The sequence below is a fragment of the Neoarius graeffei genome, chromosome 15, assembly GCF_027579695.1.
Source record: "Neoarius graeffei isolate fNeoGra1 chromosome 15, fNeoGra1.pri, whole genome shotgun sequence".
NCBI classification, from domain to species: domain Eukaryota; kingdom Metazoa; phylum Chordata; class Actinopteri; order Siluriformes; family Ariidae; genus Neoarius; species Neoarius graeffei.
In genome coordinates, this window is record NC_083583.1 from 31,318,829 (window position 1) to 31,340,528 (window position 21,700).

The 21,700-nt window shown below is 42.0% G+C and overlaps 1 protein-coding gene across 2 annotated transcripts in view; it reads right to left on the bottom strand.

Moving 5' to 3' along the window:
• The window catches only part of sh3gl3a (SH3-domain GRB2-like 3a), a 136,337-nt gene extending 115,994 nt beyond the window's left edge, over positions 1 to 20,343 (bottom strand). For both annotated transcript variants that reach the window (XM_060941131.1, XM_060941130.1), the window contains exon 1: positions 20,167 to 20,343. In XM_060941131.1, the coding sequence (XP_060797114.1) occupies positions 20,167 to 20,211 (45 nt within the window). In that variant the 5' untranslated portion in view covers positions 20,212 to 20,343. The remainder of the gene's footprint in view (positions 1 to 20,166) is intronic.
• Between the last annotated feature and the right edge of the window lie 1,357 nt (positions 20,344 to 21,700).

A 21,700-nucleotide genomic window follows, 5' to 3' on the forward strand; every position in this document is an offset into this window, starting at 1 on the left:
AAGTGCGTAGAAACATATCTGTGAAGAATCTCAGTCATCCAGGTACATAGTAATCTGTGGTTGGTTGATCTGGATATAGGGAGTATCCAGTATTTATCCTCTCATGGATCATCATAGAATCCGAATCAGAATGCTGATGGCTGCATTGTAGGTGGCTGCCACCTACAATGCAGCCATCAGCATTCTGATTCGGATTCTATGATGATCCATGAGAGGATAAATACTGGATACTCCCTATTGGTCAGACAGAACTGAGGAAGCCTTTAGGATGAGAGGCGAAACGTTTTCAAGAATCTTCAAGCAAGTACATTTTAAGGTGAAATTAATGAAAATAAGATTATTCATATTTTGCTAACATTATTATATCTTTATTGTTTGTTCACACTGATATTTTATTGTTTGCATTTCTTGTTCTATCAATTTCTTAGTTACATTTAAAATTTCCTTTGTTCTTGTTCTCTGTTCGTTTAACACATGCTGTTGATTTACTGTTTTACATTAACAATTGTTTGTGTAAGTTTTAGAATAAGCTAAGTTTTGCCTCACCATGCAACTAACTTGTTTATAGAATAAGCTTTGCCTGTAACCCACCCTGTGTGATGGAGACATATTTTCCTTTTTTGTCACGGTTTCAACTTTGGCTCATATATTCTCAACATTGTAGATATTGAATTCTCACCACTGTAGATATTCTTCTAGAAATAGAGGTACAATTAACTTTTTAAATACACCTTTATAGCCACAAGACACACACAGGCCAGTCCCAAGTCTGGATGAAAGGTGAGGGTGGCATACTAACCCTTATCATGCTGGATTTAAATGGGCATTTTTATTACCCATGAAGAAGTTTTATTTCTTAATTAATAAAATATCATGAGAATCACTGACAAACCATACATTTCCTGAAAGGGTGGACTTTGGGGAATAATCTAGTGAGATTTTTGCAAAGCCTTACCTGCTCAGGGGTGATTTATAACCCTAATTACCTGTTAATTAGCTAATTAACAGGTATGCTCAGGTGAGCCAAAAAGGGGTGAAATGTTGTATTTTTTTAATGAGACAAGATATAAACACCAAATTTTCAGGATATGCCCTTGGGGAAACTAGTAGTACATTTTTGCAAATTCAGCTCATTTGCATAAACCGTTGCCATGCCAACAGCAGATACCCTAGCAACTGGGGGTATACTGGGTTTAGCATGGTCTGGTTGTACCAGAGAGGGTCAGAATAGTTATTATTTTTGTTGTAATGAACTAATGTAGACCTGGTTTGGCTATTTTGATAGATTTCATCATCTTTGGCTATTTGAATAATATAATATATGGGATCAGATCTAGTTTACCACATTATTTTATCTGTTCTTCTATTTCAGTCATAGCAACCAACATTTAGACTTCATTCTTTAATCACTAAAAGTTGATACATGTGTAGCCGTATTTCTTGGCAGTGTATCCTGAAATTTTGATATTAATATACAAAGTCTGAACGATTTTACACCATCTGAAGCTAAAGCGCGTGTGTTGAAATGCTATTTTACGATTTGGCGAGTTGTAAACCGAGCGTGACGTCGCGCGCTCTGATTGGCTGCAGAGTTCAAAATGAAGCCGTTCGTTAACACCAGATAGTTAATTTATGCACGATCGTATTTAAACTATTTACCTGGCCTTTGGCCAGGTTGGGGAGCATGGAGTTTGAACATTTGAATTTCACCGTTCTGATGGTCTCCTTGCCGCAACCGTCTTCATCTACAAGATGCTATTTTCCCGCCAAAATGACGTTTCCGAACAGCGCCGAACATCTCCGAAGATGCACGAAGATGACACACTCCTGCCGCGGGGCAGAGCGGGACGAAAACAAAGATGACGGACCTCGTATCGAAAAGGTGCATTTTACGAACAATTTCTTTACAATTCTGGGTAAAATATGAGTAATAAAATTTGTTAATTTGTATCGAAAACGTACTGGCCCGCCCGGGCCACTGTTTGGCCAAATTTAGTGGCCTGAACTGGCCTGAAAGACGTAAAAAACACCGCCGGGCCATCAGGCAAGTGCTAATGTCGAGCCCTGCTATGGGTGAAAGGTGGGGTACACCCTGGTCATCGCAGGGCTGACACATAGAGACAAACAACCATTCACACTCACATTCACATTCACACCTACGGTCAATTTAGAGCAGGTGGGCAATTATTTTTTCCATAGGGCCACATGAGAAACAGAAAATTTTGTGGAGGGCCGGACCATAAGGCTGAACTAAATTCTGCATAATATTAATTGTATTTCTTTATATAAAGCAATAAATATCATTGTTTTTACAAGCTGCTAAGACTGGTAAGAGTATGGAAAAACGAGGTTGCCTTACAAAAAATGTCATTTATTCAATCAAATTTCCCAAAACAATGGTTAACAAAATGTGAACGTTTGTACCATTTTTTCCCCAGTCACATTCACCCCAAAACACAATAAAGACATCACAATATTGTCTTTCTACTCCAAATATCAAGCAAGATACATCATATTATAATAACGATGCCCACATTTGTAGTCTAATCACCTCATTTGGTGTTTTTTATTTGTTCAGTGAGAGAAATCTAGTCTCTGTTGGTCTTTAACGAGTGCATCAAAGTCAGGTTGAATGTCTGAGGTGGAGATGCGAAGCACAGCTGACAGATGATCATCAGTCGATTCGGTGTAGGTATCAGATCTACAGATCGGCTCGGGCGCCTGCTGGTGACGTCACACTATGTGATTGGCTGGACCGTTTGAAGGATGATGTACAAGTTTGTGGTTGGTCTGGACAAATTACGGAAGTAGTTATCGCGGGATTAGGTTTCGTGGGATTTCATGTCATGTTCATGTCGCGCGCATTGCGTTTTTGTTGAACACAACTTCAAAATAAAAGCAATGCACATTCAGTCCATGCATAAGGTAAAATTAGAAAATACGTTTATTTTGTAATTTCTAATTAACCTTACGCGGGCCGGTCAGAATGAACCAAAGGGCCAGATGTGGCCCGCGGGCCGGAAAATGCCCAGGTCTGATTTAGAGCCACCGATTAGCCTAACCTGCATGTCTTTGGACTGTGGGGGAAACCGGAGCACCCAGAGGAAACCCACGCAGACACAGGGAGAACATGCAAACTCCACACAGAAAGGCCCTCGCCGGCCACTGGGCTCAAACCCAAGACCTTCTTGCTGTGAGGCAACAGTGCTAACCACTACACCACCGTGCCGCCCACTGTAGACTAAAAATGGCTTAAACAATAATGAAATTAAATGTTTCAACATTAAAAAATACTATAAACAGTAATCAGTAAGCCATAATAAATGAAACAAAGTCAATATTTGGTGAGAGACGACTCTTTGCTTTAAAAAAGAACAGTAGTCTCAGGTACAGTGAGTGCAGCTTTATAAGGAAATGAGCTGTAGGTTTTACTGAGCATCTTACAGAACCAGCCACAGTTCTTCTGGACACTTTGACTGTCACACTCACTTCTTCATTTTGCACCAAAACCCAGCAGCCTTCATTACGTTTTCTTTTTTAATCTGAAAAGTGCTCTCTTATGTAATATGCTGCTCAGATACAAACATTTTTTTCTGTAACATTTAATTTTGTGCTGGAAAAAGAACGTTTGGACTCTAAAATGTTTTTGTACTGACTTGTTAATGTAGAAGTCATAAAATAGAAATTATAACAAAGTCTGTATGAAAAAAATAGGGTGCCTAAGACTTTTGCACACTACTGTATATAAATATTGGAGCATGAACCCACATTTCTCTCCGTCCGCAGTACTCCAGGAGACTGTGAAAATGCCTGTATGAGGAAAACAAGAGGTTGCAGCCATAATGCAAAACCCTGTCCACACACACTCACTACTACATCAGTACTCACTTCCTCTAATGTTCCTTAGACTCATTGTTTATTCAGATTGCATGAAGATGAAACAGTGTAGTGTAGTCCTTCGAGTCATGTTTTGCTTAAATGCACACTTGCCTATAGTGCTAGCAGATTTATTTACATATAAAACCTTGGCCAAGCATGGGACAGCTACAGATAAAGTAGTGGAAGAGTCCAAATACAAAGAGTTGTACATACAAAAAAAAAAACTCATGTCAGTCGCACAAGACACCAGAAGCTATATTAGCATGATACTGACCAAGTTGAAGATGAGTCCAATATCATGCTAGCTGAACGGAATATATCTGATATACCATGACAAAAAAGCCAGCCAATATTATTATTATTATTATTATTATTATTATTATTATAATACATATACATTCCTTTCGGGTGTTCAATGCGTCTTTCTGTAAAATTCTCTGTAATCTTCCATATTTCACAAAGCAAACCCGGCAGCCATGTTTGTTTACAAATCGTCACAGTTGCTCGCTAGCATGGAAGTTTTTGTCGAGACAACCATGCAATATCATAAACCATATTCAATGCTCATTCTCCATTGGGTAGAGTGATGTAATACACATAGGATAAGCAATATGCTAACAATATTGCATGCTATCAAACCAAATGAATGAAAACCACTAGAAGGGAACAGAATACATATATATTATTTACTAGCTGGGAGGTCCGTATAGTGAAATACTGTGACCGAGGTATTGACAGTACTGACCAAAGCCCTCTGGGCCGAGGTCAGTATTCAAGGCTGAGGTCACAGTATTTCACCATACGGACCGACCTTAAGCTGGTAAATAATATATTTTTTTTCTTTACCAAATTCTAGCAGAAAGCGAGAGCGCCCGAAAGGGAAAACCGAGCCGAGCCAAGGCGCCTTTTTGAATCCTCATTCACGGCTGTAATGCAAATGGCTTCCTCCTCGGTATACAAGTGCACTTCCATGGCAGGAAAAAAACTACATTTTGCCGCCTATGTAGTCCCCTATTTATACAAAATTGAGTCATTCAGGATTCAGCCATGTTTTTGCTCAGTGTTTTTGCTCGACCAAAGTTATACAGTATTATTATGACCTTTATATTGCATAAATAAAGCCATTTGGTGAAACTTTGAAGAAGAGATTGTACTGGTTTAAAGTTTTTACCGAACGTAATATTATGTATTAGGATAACATGGTCCAAAATGGGCCTCATTAACTAATGAGATCAAACTGTAAGCAAGTTAGAGGTTTTTAGCTTTCTCCTGAAATGTTTTCTTTTATTTTGTCTTCCTCAGGGTAGTAAAACTCGCTTTTGCTGTAAAGACTGTCGTTATCGCTATCCATGCTGTAAAATTAATGCTATTTTCCTGAGAAATGCTGGCAAAAATTTATAAGATTTTTGATAATCTTATAAATAAATCTAAATTTAAAAAAAAGATAAATGTTGACAAAAAAATGCTACTATGTTTGTTGTTGTGAACAAGCGAGTCGCCAGAGGTCCGTAACTGGGGTCCGTAACTGGGGTCCATACCGTAGGATACGGACCCACTCGCCAGCCAATCAGCATGCAGGATTTGGACCACAAAAAAAATAAATGTTTTTATTCCATGGAAAAAGTGTCCTGCATGTATAATAATTTGGGATTGTTATTGGAAACGAATGGGCTTTGGGGTGGTAACAGCCCAAAACTGTCAAGCTACATCCCTCCTGACCTTACCATTGATTATTTTTCTATAACAGCACAACTGCACAAACTTGTCATGTTTCATTACTTAACTTACAAAATTGTTAATTGTTCTACTGATATATTCTTTACTCTTCATCAAACAAAATTATTGGATTACCTTTTTCCAAAGACAACATACAAAACTGGCCATGATAAGAAATAAGAAAACAGCTGTCCTTATATTTCCTTGCCAATGGCATAGCATAGCCTTGCGCAAATGCTGCCAAATATTTTCACCTCCCCAGGCAGCCTGGTGTTCGCACAGTTACAATTTATCGGTTATTCATCTTTGTGTTTATTCAATATGCTAAACAGTAAAATGAACATATTCCACTCAACCCGAATAACAGGAAAGCTGTATCATGGTTTGGGGTTTTGGTCTTTCTGTAAAAGCAAAGACGGTACCACAGACAGCAGGGGTTGGAAACAGAGAGGGAGGAAACACACGCTGCAGTGAAAGATAAGCGAGGAATGCACAGGTCAAAACACCGATGAGAAAATACACAGTAATACAGATGTGGAATGCACGGATGTGGTAGAGTCAAGCACCAAGAACTGTTTTTATCTGACTGCTTATGACAAATCTAATAAGACCATTTGGAGATGATATTTCTCAAACAAGATGCTGTCAGGCTTAATGTGAAAGTTCAGCAAAAAAAAAAAGTTTCCTGCAGCTGAAACTCATCATTTCACACCGCTTTTAAAAGGTCAGTAATACTAAATTTCTTGTGATTTCCGACACTGCATGCAACAATGACTGTGAGAACGGACAAAAGGACACCTGCTGCCCAAAGTCTGCAGGTAGAATTACACATAAAAAATCATTCATGTCACTATATAAAAGCTGTCCACAAGCGCTGGCAACCGGCAGTTCTCTCCGCCGACAGAGACGGTCTGCGCCGACTACTCAATCCCAGAAAAAAATAAAAACTTGCCTTTCAAAGATCAAGCGATTTATATTGTCTCTGCTGCCCATATTTTGCTGCAAATCCAATTATTTCACCATGAAATTGCCTTCGATTAGGGTCTAGCATGACTGGAAGTGACGCCATGTTTGTTGATCGATTCTCACACTCTGATTGGCTGAGCTGGACCACATGACCACGCCGTAGCATATGTAGTTGTTACTCCACGTAGTTATGTTAGAGAGCCAGAGGGTAAATGAGAAAGCCAAGCATGCGCACACACATCTGGAGGGAAATTTCATACATATTTTGCAGGTATTTTACAGGGAAATGGTTAGTAACTTGGCGGCACGGTGGTGTAGTGGTTAGCACTGTCGCCTCACAGCAAGAAGGTCCTGGGTTCGAGCCCAGTGGCCGACGAAGGCCTTTCTGCGTGGAGTTTGCATGTTGTCAGCGTGGGTTTCCTCCGGGTGCTCCGGTTTCACCCACAGTCCAAAGGCATGCAGGTTAGGATAATTGGTGTCTCTAAATTGACTGTAGATGTGAATGATTGTTTGTCTCTGTGTGTCAGCCCTACGATGACCTGGCGACTTGTCCAGGGTGTACCCCGCCTCTCGCCCATAGTCAGCTGGGATAGGCTCTAGCTTGCCCGTGACCCTGTACAGGCATGTCCCCAGACTACTCTAGTATTGGTACGCCTTTGACCAGCTACTTCAGATTTTCTGGAGAACCCTGCTATATAATTCCCAATTGATTTGCATATACAATTTTAATACACACGGATTCTGTTGTTTAATAAATCTGTTTATGTCGAAACAGAGGTTACGTAGAAGCGACTTGGAAGCTTTCCTTATGCCTGATCAGCTACGCGAATTCAGCCCCATTCTGACACAATTTTATCATGGCAGACAAATTTCCAGTGTTGAGATCGAATATGAACATCAGGAACAATGAACAGAACTTGTAGCGAGACATAATCGAAGAACACTGCATGACATACGTGGGATAAGACTAACACTCTGTACAGTTCATTTGGGCCAAACTGTTCTTTTAACTACCAAACCCATTTTTGGAAAAGTTGGGATATTTTCCAAAATGAAACAAAAACAACAAGTGTTGCCAGGCAAAACAAACCTCACCCGGTAGCACTTATGATGAATATGAAGGAAGATATCGCAAAAAAAAGTACCCTATGAGTACATGTGGCTACTGCTTATGAATAAAATAGTTTTCTGATCCCATGTCCATACAGTAAATATAGCATATATATTTACTCTATGAGGCAGGAGCTACAAAAATGAAGCGTAATCCAAAAATGAACAATTTAAAAATCACAGAAGTAAAATATACCAAGTGTCTGTACTTTATATTATTCTACTCTTACCTCTTAGAGTTTTCGAAACTGAAACCTCTGAACTGAAGCTGACATACACACGCTGTCACCATGACCCAAACTCTTATTTCCTGGAAATGGCCCAGCGCTAGAGCTCAATGGAACACACTTTCCCTCTGTAATAAGCATAAACATGTCTGAAAGCAATTTCTTTAGTCTAGTTCATTTATTTTGTATGGTGAACCGAATTGTATACACTCACCGGCCATTTTAATCAGAACACATGTAGGCGCATGCGCAGTGTGCGACTGTTACACTTACATTCTTACAGCACGATGACATAGTGGCTAGCGCCTCTATAGAGGGCTACCGCATGACGTCACCGCACCACGAGATTTTGTTAGGCGCCATATTGGAAGACCAAGTACATGCACACACAATATAAAACAAAGTACGAGCGAGAGTAAAGTGACACGATGGATGATAATTCGGGTTATGTGAGTACATTACCAGCTGCAGAAAGGGCACGGTATGTGGAGAAACTGGCTGTGATTGATGGGTTTGACCCATATGATAAGACTCGCGGCAAGGGAGAATGGAAACATAAGGAGGACCTGACACCAATTCTGCCATCTGTTTGCTACCCAGACATTGTAAACTATTTGTTGTTTACACCCAGTGCCTACACTGCTGATGACTTGAAAGCCTACAAAGGGCTACAGGCTTACAATTATGTTGTTAGTGGCTTGGTTCGTGATATTACAGCTGTTATTAAGAATAACCTACACATAGTTATGGCCAAGGTAATCTTGTTGATATCTTTTAATAATATATATTTTCAGTTGAAAAATTAATACTTTTTGTTACTATTAAGGTATCCATAATTTAGGTTAATTTATCCATTATACATATGTATTTATGATATATGCCTACACAACAACTATGCTTTATTTATATAATAGGAGGGAGAGCAAGCCCCAAACCATCCTAAATTATTATTATTATTATTAAATTGTAGAAGTCTGGGAGGCTTGCTCCTCATACAGTTATCAACTTGGGGCCAATTTAGCATGTTTTAAATCTGAATTTCTTGCGTCTGCTTACCTCAAAGTGTCCGCAGATCATGCACAGACATCCATTATATCCACAGTTTTTTGCCAAGTCTCACACAGGTTTCTTTCAAGTCTACTGTTGGGCCAATAAATCATAAATAAAACAGCTCAGATTTGTTTGTTTAAGTCGTTTGCCACTCCACTTTATTCTCGTGGGTTCACATATCGCTGCCGTTATTATCCCCTAATCACGAGTTTGTTGGTCTTCCAAAATGGCGCAGGGTCTGTTTACTTCCAGTTTCGGGTGACGTCAGTGAAATCCCTCTATATGAGGCAGTAGCCACAACAAAAACGATTTTGACCTTTTTGGTGACCTTGACCGGATGACCCTCAAAATGTTGGAGGTTCTATTTGAGACCAATGCCCATCTATCCTGAAAGTTTCATGAAGAAACTTTGGTCCAGCCGTTTTTCCATAATATTGTTAACAAAAAAACAAACAAACCTAACTGAAAACAATACCTCGCCCCCTAGTGGACTCCGTCCTGGGCGAGGTAAAAATGTGTGATTTGTTAATTCATGTGACCCTTTATTTAACTCACAAAAGTACAAATAAAAGATTTTCGACAGTTTTACTGACCAACTTAACTGTATTTTGTAAATATAAACAAAGTTAGAATTTGATGCCTGCAACACTCAAAAAAAGTTGCGACAGAGGTCAAATAAGACTAAACATTTACAGGGTATTCAAAAAGTAATACCATTTGAAGATTCCACAATGAGCAGGTTAATTGCTATCATGATTGTGTATAAAAGGAGCAGCACCAAAGGCTCAGTCTTTGCAAGCAAGGATGGGTCGTGACTCACCCTTTTTGTGCCAAAATGCATGAGAAAATTAGTCAATTCAAAAAGAACATTTCTCAATGCAAGATTTTAGGTGTTTCAGACTCATCTCATCTCATCATCTCGAGCCACTTTATCCTGTTCTACAGGGTCGCAGGCAAGCTGGAGCCTATCCAAGCTGACTACGGGCGAGAAACCATCATGCTACTGTGACAAATATAACCATGTGGGCTCGGGAGTACTTCAGAAAACCGTTGTCACTTAACACAGTCTGCCGGTGCATTCCAGAAATGTAACATGAAACTGTATAACACAAGGAGGAAGCCATTCATGGGTATGTACGAATGCCGCCGATTTCTCCAGGTCCGAGCTCATCTCGGACTGAAAGACAGTGGAAACGTGCTGTGGTAAGACAAGTCCATGTTTCAGCTTGTTTTGAGGAAAACTGGACATCAAGTTCTCAGTGCCAAAGTTCAACACAACCATCCAGTTTGTTATCAGAGAAAGGTACAAAAACCAGCATCTTTGATGGTATAGGGGGACATCAGTGCCCACATCATGGGCAAGTTGCATGTGTGTGAAGGTACCATTGATATATTGGGATTTTAGAGAGTCATATTCATCAAGGCAGTGTCTCTTCCTGGGAAGTCCATGTTTATTTCAGCAGGACAATACCAGGCCTCATACTGCACAGGCTACAACAGTGTGGCTTCATAGACACAGAGTGCATGTGCTTGACTGGCCTGCTGCCAGTCCAGATCTGTCTCCTATTGAGAATGTATGACACATCATGAAGAGGAGAATCAGACAACGGCGACCACAGACTGCTGAGCAGCTGAAGTCTTGTATCGAGGAAGAATGGATAAAAATTCCAACTGCAAAACTGCAACAATTAATATCCTCAGTTCCCATACGATTAAAAAGTGTTATCAAAAGGAAAGGTGATGTAATACAAAGGTAATAATGCCATTGTCCCAACTTTTTTTTTGAGCGTGTTGCAAGCATCAAATTATAACTTTGTTTATATTTACAAAATACAATGAAGTTGGTCAGTAAAGCTATTGAAAATCTTTTCTTTGTACTTTTGTCAGTTAAATAAAGGTTCACGTGAATTAACAAATCATAGATTTGTGTTTTTATTGCATTTTGGAAAATATCCCAACTTTTCTGGAAATGGGGTTAGTAATATAAGCCCAAAAGCTTTGTTCTTATTGGTAGGAAATCTTACTGGAGGACATCTACAAATCTTGCTGCCTCAACAGAGACTGTAACATCATTAAGGACAATACACATCCCTTTCATAACCTGTTCTCACTACTGCAATGTGGAAGACGCGAAAGAGCCTTAAAGGGGAACTGAAGCCATTTTTAAACTTGCTTTATTGCTTAATTAACATGTTATTCAATTACGTTTTCGGTTTTATTAACCTTATATCGTGACTCGTATTGGCATATTATATTACACTTATCAGCCTTTTTGGTTTTTAGCCATGTTGAATGTAGTTCGTTTGGTCCATGGCAGGCGTCGCTTATCCACGCGATCTTCACAAGACTTGTGCGAGACTTCAAACGTGAAGTGTCAGCGCCGCCATTTTGAAAACTTTTTACACAGCGGCCAGATCGCCATATCATTCCAATTTAGATTCATTTCCAGATTTGCCAGCTTCATCAGTGATGGAGATTATTCCATACGACTTCGAACCAACATGGAGTAGAGAAGAGTTGGAAAAACGACAGGATAAGGACGAGTCCGTTGCGCTGGTATTTACGTCATTACTGTCGCACAATTAAAACGTGCCAGATCAGGCGGCTGGTGGGTTTTCAAAATAATAAATACATGCATGTATTTTTGTGATAAATACATATTATACTGAGCGCATTTCCCACATAATCCTCACTAAGGTTTCAGACGGCGCTACAAAATGGCGTCCCCACTATATAGTGCCCTATATAGTGAGTAGGGAGCGATTTCGGACACAGGGAAAACTTCCAGCTTGATTACGTCAGCATTCGAAAGAGGGCGCACGTGTCTTTTGACAACGTTGGCAGATGTAGGTCACTTTGATTTCCGCTGTACATTTTACTTCCGTCCTACGAAGTCTCGCACAGGTCTCAGCGAATCTCGTTTACTGTCATTGCTCTGACATATGAACTGATATATTACATAGCATATTTCAAACACTCATAACTTGCTATAGCAGTGACAAAACAGCTGTCAGAAATGCATTCCTAACATTTAATAAAACGAGATAAATAGAATTTTGATAAAAAAATTTGCCTTCCGTTCTCCTTTAAAGGCTCGCATTTGCAGACTCAGGAGCAGCTTCTACCCAACAGCTATCAGGGAACTGAACTCACACCCCTCCACTGCCACTACAACAACTGGACCTCATTTGCAATCATAAAACACTAATGTGCAATAACTGCATAAGTCACTTTAAATAGTTTTATATACTTTAAATTATTTTATATTCTATTTAAATTATATTTTTAGTTATTACTTAGTTAATTGATTGCTTATTTTAATGTGTGTAAGTGAGTGAATGGACTGATGAGTAGAGTGAACGGGGAACAGTTCTCCTTTGTTTTAAGAGCGACCAGTGTTGCCAGATACTGCTGACGTTTTCCAGCCCAAAATATGTTCAAAACCCGCCAACAAAACCGCCCAATTGGGCGGGAAACCGTCCAATCTGGCAACACTGAGAGCGACACCAAATTTCGTTGTATGTTAATATGCAATGACAATAAAGAGCATTCTGATTCTGACGATGTAATAGAGATAATAGTGCCTAACACAATCATTAAAAGACAAGATAAGAAGTAGGGTTGGGCGGTATCCAAATTTTGATACCTTTAAACCGTCTCTGTGTTTTCCCGGGGTATACGGTATTACCGAGAAAAAAATAATATTTTGTTTCGGCCTACTGTGTAACGTGCGCCTATGCCTCAAATGTACTATTTAAAAGCAGCATAGCGAATTGTGTGCACTGTGGTATGGATTAAGCAGCAAAGCGAATTTTGTGCATTAAGTAGGGTTGCCACATCTGAGTTGTAAAAAACCGGGACACATCGGTCGGCGGTCGCGCCTGCGCGCACGTACGAGCGCGGGGGTTGAGGGCTGCGGACACGCACATCTACGATGCCTTATGCCTTATGTGAATGTTCACGTTTAAAAATAAAACAGTTCAACTGGTGCAGTTAGGCGTTTAGTTAAAATTCATTTTGTCTTCTTAACCCTTAAATGGGCACTACCACAAATATTATTACAAAAAATAAGTTCATATAGGAATGATCTTATTTGGACGCCAATTTTTTTTTAAACAAATATTTAATAGTAGGCTAACAGCCCCCTGAAGAGTCTCTCCTCCCATTCCGTTTCCAAATCAAAATAATACAAATATAATCAATATAATTTCTCTCAGTCTGCTTCGTTGTTGTTTTAGCCTTTTCTCTGGAGAACTGAACTTTAAAAGTTAGACTACCGTATCATACCAAATAGCCCTAATCCTTTGTTTTAATCACAAGAGAGAGGTGCTATGTTATTGGGACAACTGATTTATTCATTTCTCACGCCAGTGTTCAGGCATTCTTTTTTGATATATTTAATGATTTATTTAATGATTCATTTATTGATGAAATTGGCCCAGGCTTTAGAACCAGCCTTTATCAGAATCAGAACATAGGAAGTAGACAGCCAGCCTACTTGCGCACCGACCAAGGGAACTCTCACCTATTGTTTGGTATTACGGTATTCCAGTATCTTTGATTTCGCGCGGCCGCCGTTGTATTGACCACGATCACCTAGCAACGGCGACTGGCTGCGTGCGCAAACATTCGGTGAGGCCACACAAGTAGCTGCCTACAATATGCCCGCTTACGTGAAAACTATTAATATGTTAAGTGGCTGCGAGAAACATTAATGATTTGTGTTTATTTCAATGGGGATAATGTGAGGAAGTAAAAAAACCGGGACAAAACGTGTCCCGGGAAGGTTATTCCATTTTCCTGGACATTTTCCATTTTCCACAAAAAAACGGGACAATCCCGGAAAAACCTGGACGTGTGGCAACACTAGCATTAAGAGATATTTCAAAGCATCACGCAACTCTTCCTTCATCTGTCAGACTCCAAAATGTCACGCAGGGTTGCCATGGTAACGACATAAACAACCCTGCACGCGATGAGAACTTCTTTAGGAAATTGATAGAATTAGTGAAAATACGATCACACAGTTATTCGGGACGATCTTCAATTTATTATTTTATATTATGACCTCATGTACTCCATATTTATTTAGATATTATATATTTTTTTTAAATGACGGTAATGAGACCGATACTGTTGGTACTTTTGGATACCTCGGGATACCTTCTTACCGTAATACCGCCCAACCCTAATAAGAAGTGACATGTATTTGAAAAAAAAAATCAGTGCCCTGTGGGCATGCATATATATTTCAATTTCATACAAAGGCTTCTCAGACAGATAAAATATTGTTGAATAAAAAGGATCGACTAATAAAGCTGCTATTATTTTTTAATAAACACTTATTACTAGTGGCCCCGAAGTTTTGAACCCAACTACAGATGATGCAAGTGTAAAAAAATAAAAAGTTATTGTTATGCAAGAAGTTTTGATATTTACTGCACAGTTTATGTCGTTTATACAGCTGTGGTAACTGGGATATGAATCCTAGAAGCCACATGTTTCTTTGAAGATTATTAAGCGAAGGCTTTGCGTTTCTGGAGGAGGTCACATATTTCCACATCGCTCATCAAAAGGTCGTTATGAAACACAGAAACATCTGGTTTTACTCTAACTCACATGGAAAAATGAAAAGCTAATTTCGAAGCATGCTTTTTTGCTTTTAACAATATACTATGATAAGGAAATCAGAACCGAGTTATCTTCTTCATGCTCAGCTGCCTGATTACAGATAATTCTGCCACTTTATTTCCATTTTCAACCTGCTACTAGATTGTGAATACGCCTTTAAAAGAAGCTAAAAAAAATCCACAGTTATTTGCCAGTTTATTATACAGGTGCACTTTGTACATATACAATTTGACTGACTATTCCACATCCGTTGTTGTACACTTCTTGTTGTTGCATGCCTAGTTTGTACACTCACATACACTTGCACTTTTACATCATCAGTCCATCATGTGCACGTACAGTTATAGACTGTAGCTCATCTTTTTCCATACAGTGTGTTAATTATTTTCCAGCGCTTCATCAATGTAAGTTTCTGACCAGCTGTAAGCCAGATGTTTTTGGTTGGTGGACTGGTTCTCAACCCAACAGTGGTTTGAAAAGCCTAACAATACTGCTGTGCCTGTGTGGTACATCTGTACCAGTTCAGTGGTGGCACTAATGTCGGGATCAGAGTACACAAGTCTTATTTTGACACAATTTTGTTGTGGCCAACAAATTTCCAGCATCAGGCCCAAACATGAACGTCAGGAACGACGAACAAGCCTTGCAGTTTGACATACAGCGGTGCTTGAAAGTTTGTGAACCCTTTAGAATCTTCTATATTTCTGCATAAATATGACCTAAAACAGTGATTCTCAAACTGTGGTACTCCATTCTAGTGGTACGCCAAAGAATCACTTAATTAAGTATAAATTTAAAAAAAAGTGAAATACTATCCATAATATCCGAATGGATGAAAATATCAACCGATGACAAGAAAATGAAAGGAAATACAAATTCATCTCATCTCATTATCTCTAGCCGCTTTATCCTTCTACAGGGTCGCAGGCAAGCTGGAGCCTATCCCAGCTGACTACGGGCGAAAGGCGGGGTACACCCTGGACAAGTCGCCAGGTCATCACAGGGCTGACACATAGACACAGACAACCATTCACACTCACATTCACACCTACGGTCAATTTAGAGTCACCAGTTAACCTAACCTGCATGTCTTTGGACTGTGGGGGAAACCGGAGCACCCGGAGGAAACCCACGCGGACACGGGGAGAACATGCAAACTCCACACAGAAAGGCCCTCGCCGGCCCCGGGGCTCGAACCCAGGACCTTCTTGCTGTGAGGTGACAGCGCTAACCACTACACCACCGTGCCGCCCCGAAATACAAATTAAGTTAATAATTTTAAAAAGTTTGCAAGTGCTTCTGGGTAGCCATACGTAGCGTGCGTACGCATTCCCGCCGGTTCCGCTGACAGACAGTTATCCGCCATTGGTAGACTAGGCTGTGATGGGAAAAGGTGGAGGTGGCTTTGCTAATTATGACGAGTACGACAAAATTACTGTCGTGGCTTAAATCCGCGAATGGGAGCGTGGATCAGGAGAGAGGGAGAACTGAAGAGGACGTGTGTGAGCCGAGTGCAGATGCTAACGACAGTGGCAAAACCAGCCCCAGAACTGCTAGCAAACGGCAGAAACCAGTGAGGAGGAAGTATGACGAAAAATACATAAAACTGGGATTAATCTGGAGCGGGACAGAAGAGCTGCCCAGGCCGCAGTGTGTTGTATGCGGGGACGTTCTGAGCAATGAGTCCATGAAACCATCGCATCTCAAACGGCATCTTACAACCAAACACACAGCACTAAAGGACAAACCAATGGATTTTTTTTACGAAAACGTGATGAACTGAAGCAGTCCAAGTCCACCATTCTGTCCTATGGTACACCCGTAGCCAAAGCACAGGAAGCTTCATATCGTGCCAGCCTCCTGATCGCCAGAGCCGGTAAGCTGCACACAATCGGGGAACTGCTGTGTTTACCATTAGCCAAAGAGATGACACGTATCATGTGTGGAGAGAAAGCTGCCAGAGAGTTAAACTTTTATGTGCAATTAATTTTATTTGATTCATTATTTAAGGACAGTGTTTTATTTGCCTATATTTAAACACAGTGTTACTGTTCAAAGTACTGTGCGTAATGTTACAGTGGCCAACGATATTAAAAATACTTGTTAAATAAAACCTCCGCCTTGTTTTTAATGAATACTTAGGCCTACTACGCTACTGTATTTTAATGTTGGTCATTATGGTGGTACTTGGAGAGCCAAGTATTTTCTGAGGTGGTACTTGGTGAAAAAAGTTTGAGAACCACTGACCTAAAACATCACCAGATTTTCACACAGGTCCTAAAAGTAGATAAAGAGAACCCAGTTAAACAAATGAGACAAAAATATTATTATCCTCCGGCTTGGAGGAACTTTAGCCCATTCCTCCGTACAGAACAGCTTCAACTCTGGGATGTTGGTGGGTTTCCTCACATGAACTGCTCGCTTCAGGTCCTTCCACAACATTTCCATTGGATTAAGATGAGGACTTTGACTTGGCCATTCCAAAACATTAACTTGATTCTTCTTTAACTATTCTTTGGTAGAATGACTTGTGTGCTTAGGGTCGTTGTCTCGCTGCATGACCCACCTTCTCTTGAGATTCAGTTCATGGACAGATGTCCTGACATTTTCCTTTAGAATTCGCTGGTATAATTCAGAATTCATTGTTCCATCAATGATGGCAAGCTGTCCTGGCCCAGATGCAGCAAAACAGACCCAATCCATGATACTACCATCGCCATGTTTCACAGATGGGATGAGGTTCTTATGCTGGAAAGCAGTGTTTTCCTTTCTCCAAACAAAACGCTTCTCATTTAAACCAAAAAGTTCTATTTTGGTCTCATCCGTCCACAAAACATTTTTCCAATAGCCTTCTGGCTTGTCCACATGATCTTTAGCAAACTGCAGACGAGCAGCAATGTTCTGTATGGAGAGCAGTGGCTTTCTCCTTGCAACCCTGCCATGCACACTGTTGTTGTTCAGCGTTCTCCTGATGGTGGACTCATGAACATTAATATTAGCCAATGTGAGAGAGGCCTTCAGTTGCTTAGAAGTTACCCTGGGGTCCTTTGTGACCTCGCCGACTATTACACGCCTTGCTCTTGAAGTGATCTTTGTTGGTCGACCACTCCTGGGTAGGGTAACAATGGTCTTGAATTTCCTCCATTTGTACACAATCTGTCTGACTGTGGATTGGTGGAGTCCAAACTCTTTAGAGATGGTTTTGTAAACTTTTCCAGCCTGATGAGCATCAACAACACTTTTTCTGAGGTCCTCAGAAATCTCCTTTGTTCATGCCATGATACACTTCCACAAACACGTGTTGTGAAGATCAGACTTTGATAGATCCCTGTTCTTTAAATAAAACAGGGTGCCCACTCACACCTGACTGTCATCCCAGTGATTGAAAACACCTGACTCTAATTTCACCTTCAAATTAATGGCTAATCCTAGAGGTTCACATACTTTTGCTACTCACAGATATGTGGATCATTTTCCTCAATAAATAAATGATCGAGTATAATATTTTTGTCTCATTTGTTTAACTGGGTTCTCTTTATCTAATTTTAGGACTTGTGTGAAAATCTGATGACGTTTTGGGTCATATTTATGCAGAAGTATGGAAAATTCTAAAGGGTTCACAAACGTTCAAGCACCACTATAATTGAAGACTAGTGATGTGGGGAAGCCATGGTCTAAAGGTTAGAGAAGCAACTTTGGGACCAAATGGTCATCGGTTTGATTCCCTGGACCAGCAGGAATGGCTGAAGTGCCCTTCAACAAGACACCTAACCCCAACTGCTGCCTGAGCTGTGGGTATGTCAGAGTCTTGTTGAACGTCTTTCTGGATAAAAGTGTCTGCATGTGAGATTTTTTTTTTTGCATTTTCTCGCCTAGTTTGATGATTTCTTCAATATGTTACTTGATGTTCCTTCTGAAGAAGAAGAAGAAACCTTTATTTGTCACATGCACACTTCAAGCACAGTGAAATTCATCCTCTGCATTTAACCCATCTGAAGCAGTGAACACACGCACACACACCCAGACCGGTGGGCAGCCACACCAGAGCGCCCGGGGAGCAGTCAGGGGTTCGGTACCTTGCTCAAGGGCACCTCAGCCCAAGGCCGCCCAACGTCAACCTAACTGCATGTCTTTGGATTGTCGGGGAAACCGGAGCACCCGGACACAGGGAGAACATGCAAGCTCCACACAGAAAGGCCCTCGCCTCGCCTCGCCGGCCACTAGGTTCGAACCCGGAACCTTCTTACTGTGAGGTGATCGTGCTAAGCACTGCACCACCGTGTCGCCGTGATTGACAATTTCTTGAGCCTCCTTCCTGATGACAAGCAAGGACGTGAATGATGATTGATCAGAGTCAAACTTGTGTTGCCAGTCTTCTGATCAACGTACGGTAATGATTTTTGGCACTGTAATTGCCTAATCTGACACGGTGACTATCACGAAAGGCAAAATATCATGTGATCTGATCCCATCAGTGGTGATCTCTTTGTTCTAAAGGCGCAGTGCATTGCAACCTGTTTGTACACCTAGAAATTGACCTGTATTTTAAGTTCACCTCATAAAATGTGAAGTAAACATACACTGACAATGCTGAATTAAGAAATACATAATTCACTCGTGTTCAACTAAGCACAGTTTAGTTTATGTCACACTGTAAGAGTTAATTCAGTGCTGTAGGTGCGAAGTCAATACTGCAGCAGTTAATACAACACTGGATGACATCATTAAACACTAATGTATGACTTCTTACTTCAGACTTCGGATTTTGTAAAGTTATCTCTCTCCTGTGGAGACAAAAAAAAATATCCCTGTTGAAAACCTGTTGACTCGGGGGTCTGAAAAAGCCGTGTTTATCCAATCCAGAGTTATAATAAATATATAATACCACATATAAGCGTCTGAATAACTAGCAAACTCACCTTTATTTGGTTTAATTAGTGCGAATTAGGCACCTTTAATATTAATCAGGTTAACTCACTCATGTTCGCCCATACGAGACATTATAAACATGTGTAATTATTTGTTATCTACGCGAAAAAATGTTAAAGATTCCAACCCAGACCCTCCTCACTGGATGACAAACTAGCTAGCATTGTTGCTAACGACACGAGAAGAGCACGAGCGCTGAACCACGACCAGACCAACATACCGTTACCTTAGAAACGTACTTACAGGAATTGCTCCACCGAATATGCTAACGTTGCTAACAATGAATGAGAAAGAATGGGAAAGTAGTAGCCACCAGTTAGCATGATGTAATTTATCTGAGGTTGTTTGTTGCCTATTCTGCATTCATTTGTTCTTAGGAAACATTTTGAACATTCCTGTAGACCAGTGGGACTGGGAAGGAAAGAAATGCTTCTTTAAAACATCTTTTAAAGAGATGAGAGTGAATCTTTCAGGCCGTCGCGCTTGAGCGACAACAAATATGGCTATAAAAACAAAGATATAATTATCTAGTTTCACCTGCAGAAGTGTTTCAAGGAGAAAAGGATGGGGAATATGAGAGATGTGCGAAATGCGAGCACGTAGCTGAAGTAACGATATAAAGCGCAAACAGGAACTGTGATGTTTGTCTTGTTTTTACCTGACTGGCTTTATGAAACTGTTTCTTCAAACCCGCCACCGACATCCTCAGAGAAATTGGGGCAAAAGTCGAAACAGAGGTAGAATAAAGTCAAACCGGTGAAGAAACAGCGCACAATAATCCGTCTGCGACTGTGAGGAAATCCGAGCCGGAGTTTCAGTGCTGTACTGAGTAGCGTTCAGTGAAGACCGAGCTGCATCTGGGGGTGGAGAGAGAGAGGCGGGAGGGCAGGGAGGGAAGAGGGGGGGGAGAGAGAGAGAGAGAGAGAGAGAGAGGCGGGAGGGCAGGGAGGGAAGGGGGGAGAGAGAGAGAGAGGCGGGAGGGCAGGGAGGGAAGGGGGGAGAGAGAGAGAGAGGCGGGAGGGCAGGGAGGGAAGGGGGGAGAGAGAGAGAGAGAGGCGGGAGGGCAGGGAGGGAAGGGGGGAGAGAGAGAGAGAGAGAGGCGGGAGGGCAGGGAGGGAAAGGGGGAGAGAGAGAGAGAGAGAGAGGCGGGAGGGGTGGAGAGAGAGAGAGAGAGGCGAGAGGGCAGGGAGGGAAGGGGGGGAGAGAGAGAGAGAGAGGCGGGAGGGCAGGGAGGGAAAGGGGGAGAGAGAGAGAGAGGCGGGAGGGCAGGGAGGGAAGGGGGAGAGAGAGAGAGGCGAGAGGGCAGGGAGGGAAGGGGGGGAGAGAGAGAGAGAAGCGGGAGGGCAGGGAGGGAAAGGGGGAGAGAGAGAGAGAGAGAGAGAGAGAGGCGGGAGGGGTGGAGAGAGAGAGAGAGAGGCGAGAGGGCAGGGAGGGAAGGGGGGAGAGAGAGAGAGAGAGAGGCGGGAGGGCAGGGAGGGAAAGGGGGAGAGAGAGAGAGAGGCGGGAGGGCAGGGAGGGAAAGGGGGAGAGAGAGAGAGAGAGAGAGAGGCGGGAGGGCAGGGAGGGAAGGGGGGAGAGAGAGAGAGAGGCGGGAGGGCAGGGAGGGAAGGGGGGAGAGAGAGAGAGAGGCGGGAGGGCAGGGAGGGAAGGGGGGAGAGAGAGAGAGAGAGAGAGGCAGGAGGGCAGGGAGGGAAAGGGGAGAGAGAGAGAGAGAGAGGCGGGAGGGCAGGGAGGGAAAGGGGGAGAGAGAGAGAGAGAGGCGGGAGGGCAGGGAGGGAAAGGGGTGAGAGAGAGAGAGAGAGAGAGAGAGAGAGGCGGGAGGGCAGGGAGGGAAGGGGGAGAGAGAGAGAGGCGAGAGGGCAGGGAGGGAAGGGGGGAGAGAGAGAGAGAGAGAGAGAGGCGGGAGGGCAGGGAGGGAAAGGGGGAGAGAGAGAGAGAGGCGGGAGGGCAGGGAGGGAAAGGGGGAGAGAGAGAGGCGGGAGGGCAGGGAGGGAAAGGGGGAGAGAGAGAGAGAGAGGCGGGAGGGCAGGGAGGGAAGGGGGAGAGAGAGAGAGAGAGGCGGGAGGGCAGGGAGGGAAGGGGGGAGAGAGAGAGAGAGAGAGAGAGGCGGGAGGGCAGGGAGGGAAAGGGGGAGAGAGAGAGAGAGAGAGAGAGAGGCGGGAGGGCAGGGAGGGAAAGGGGGAGAGAGAGAG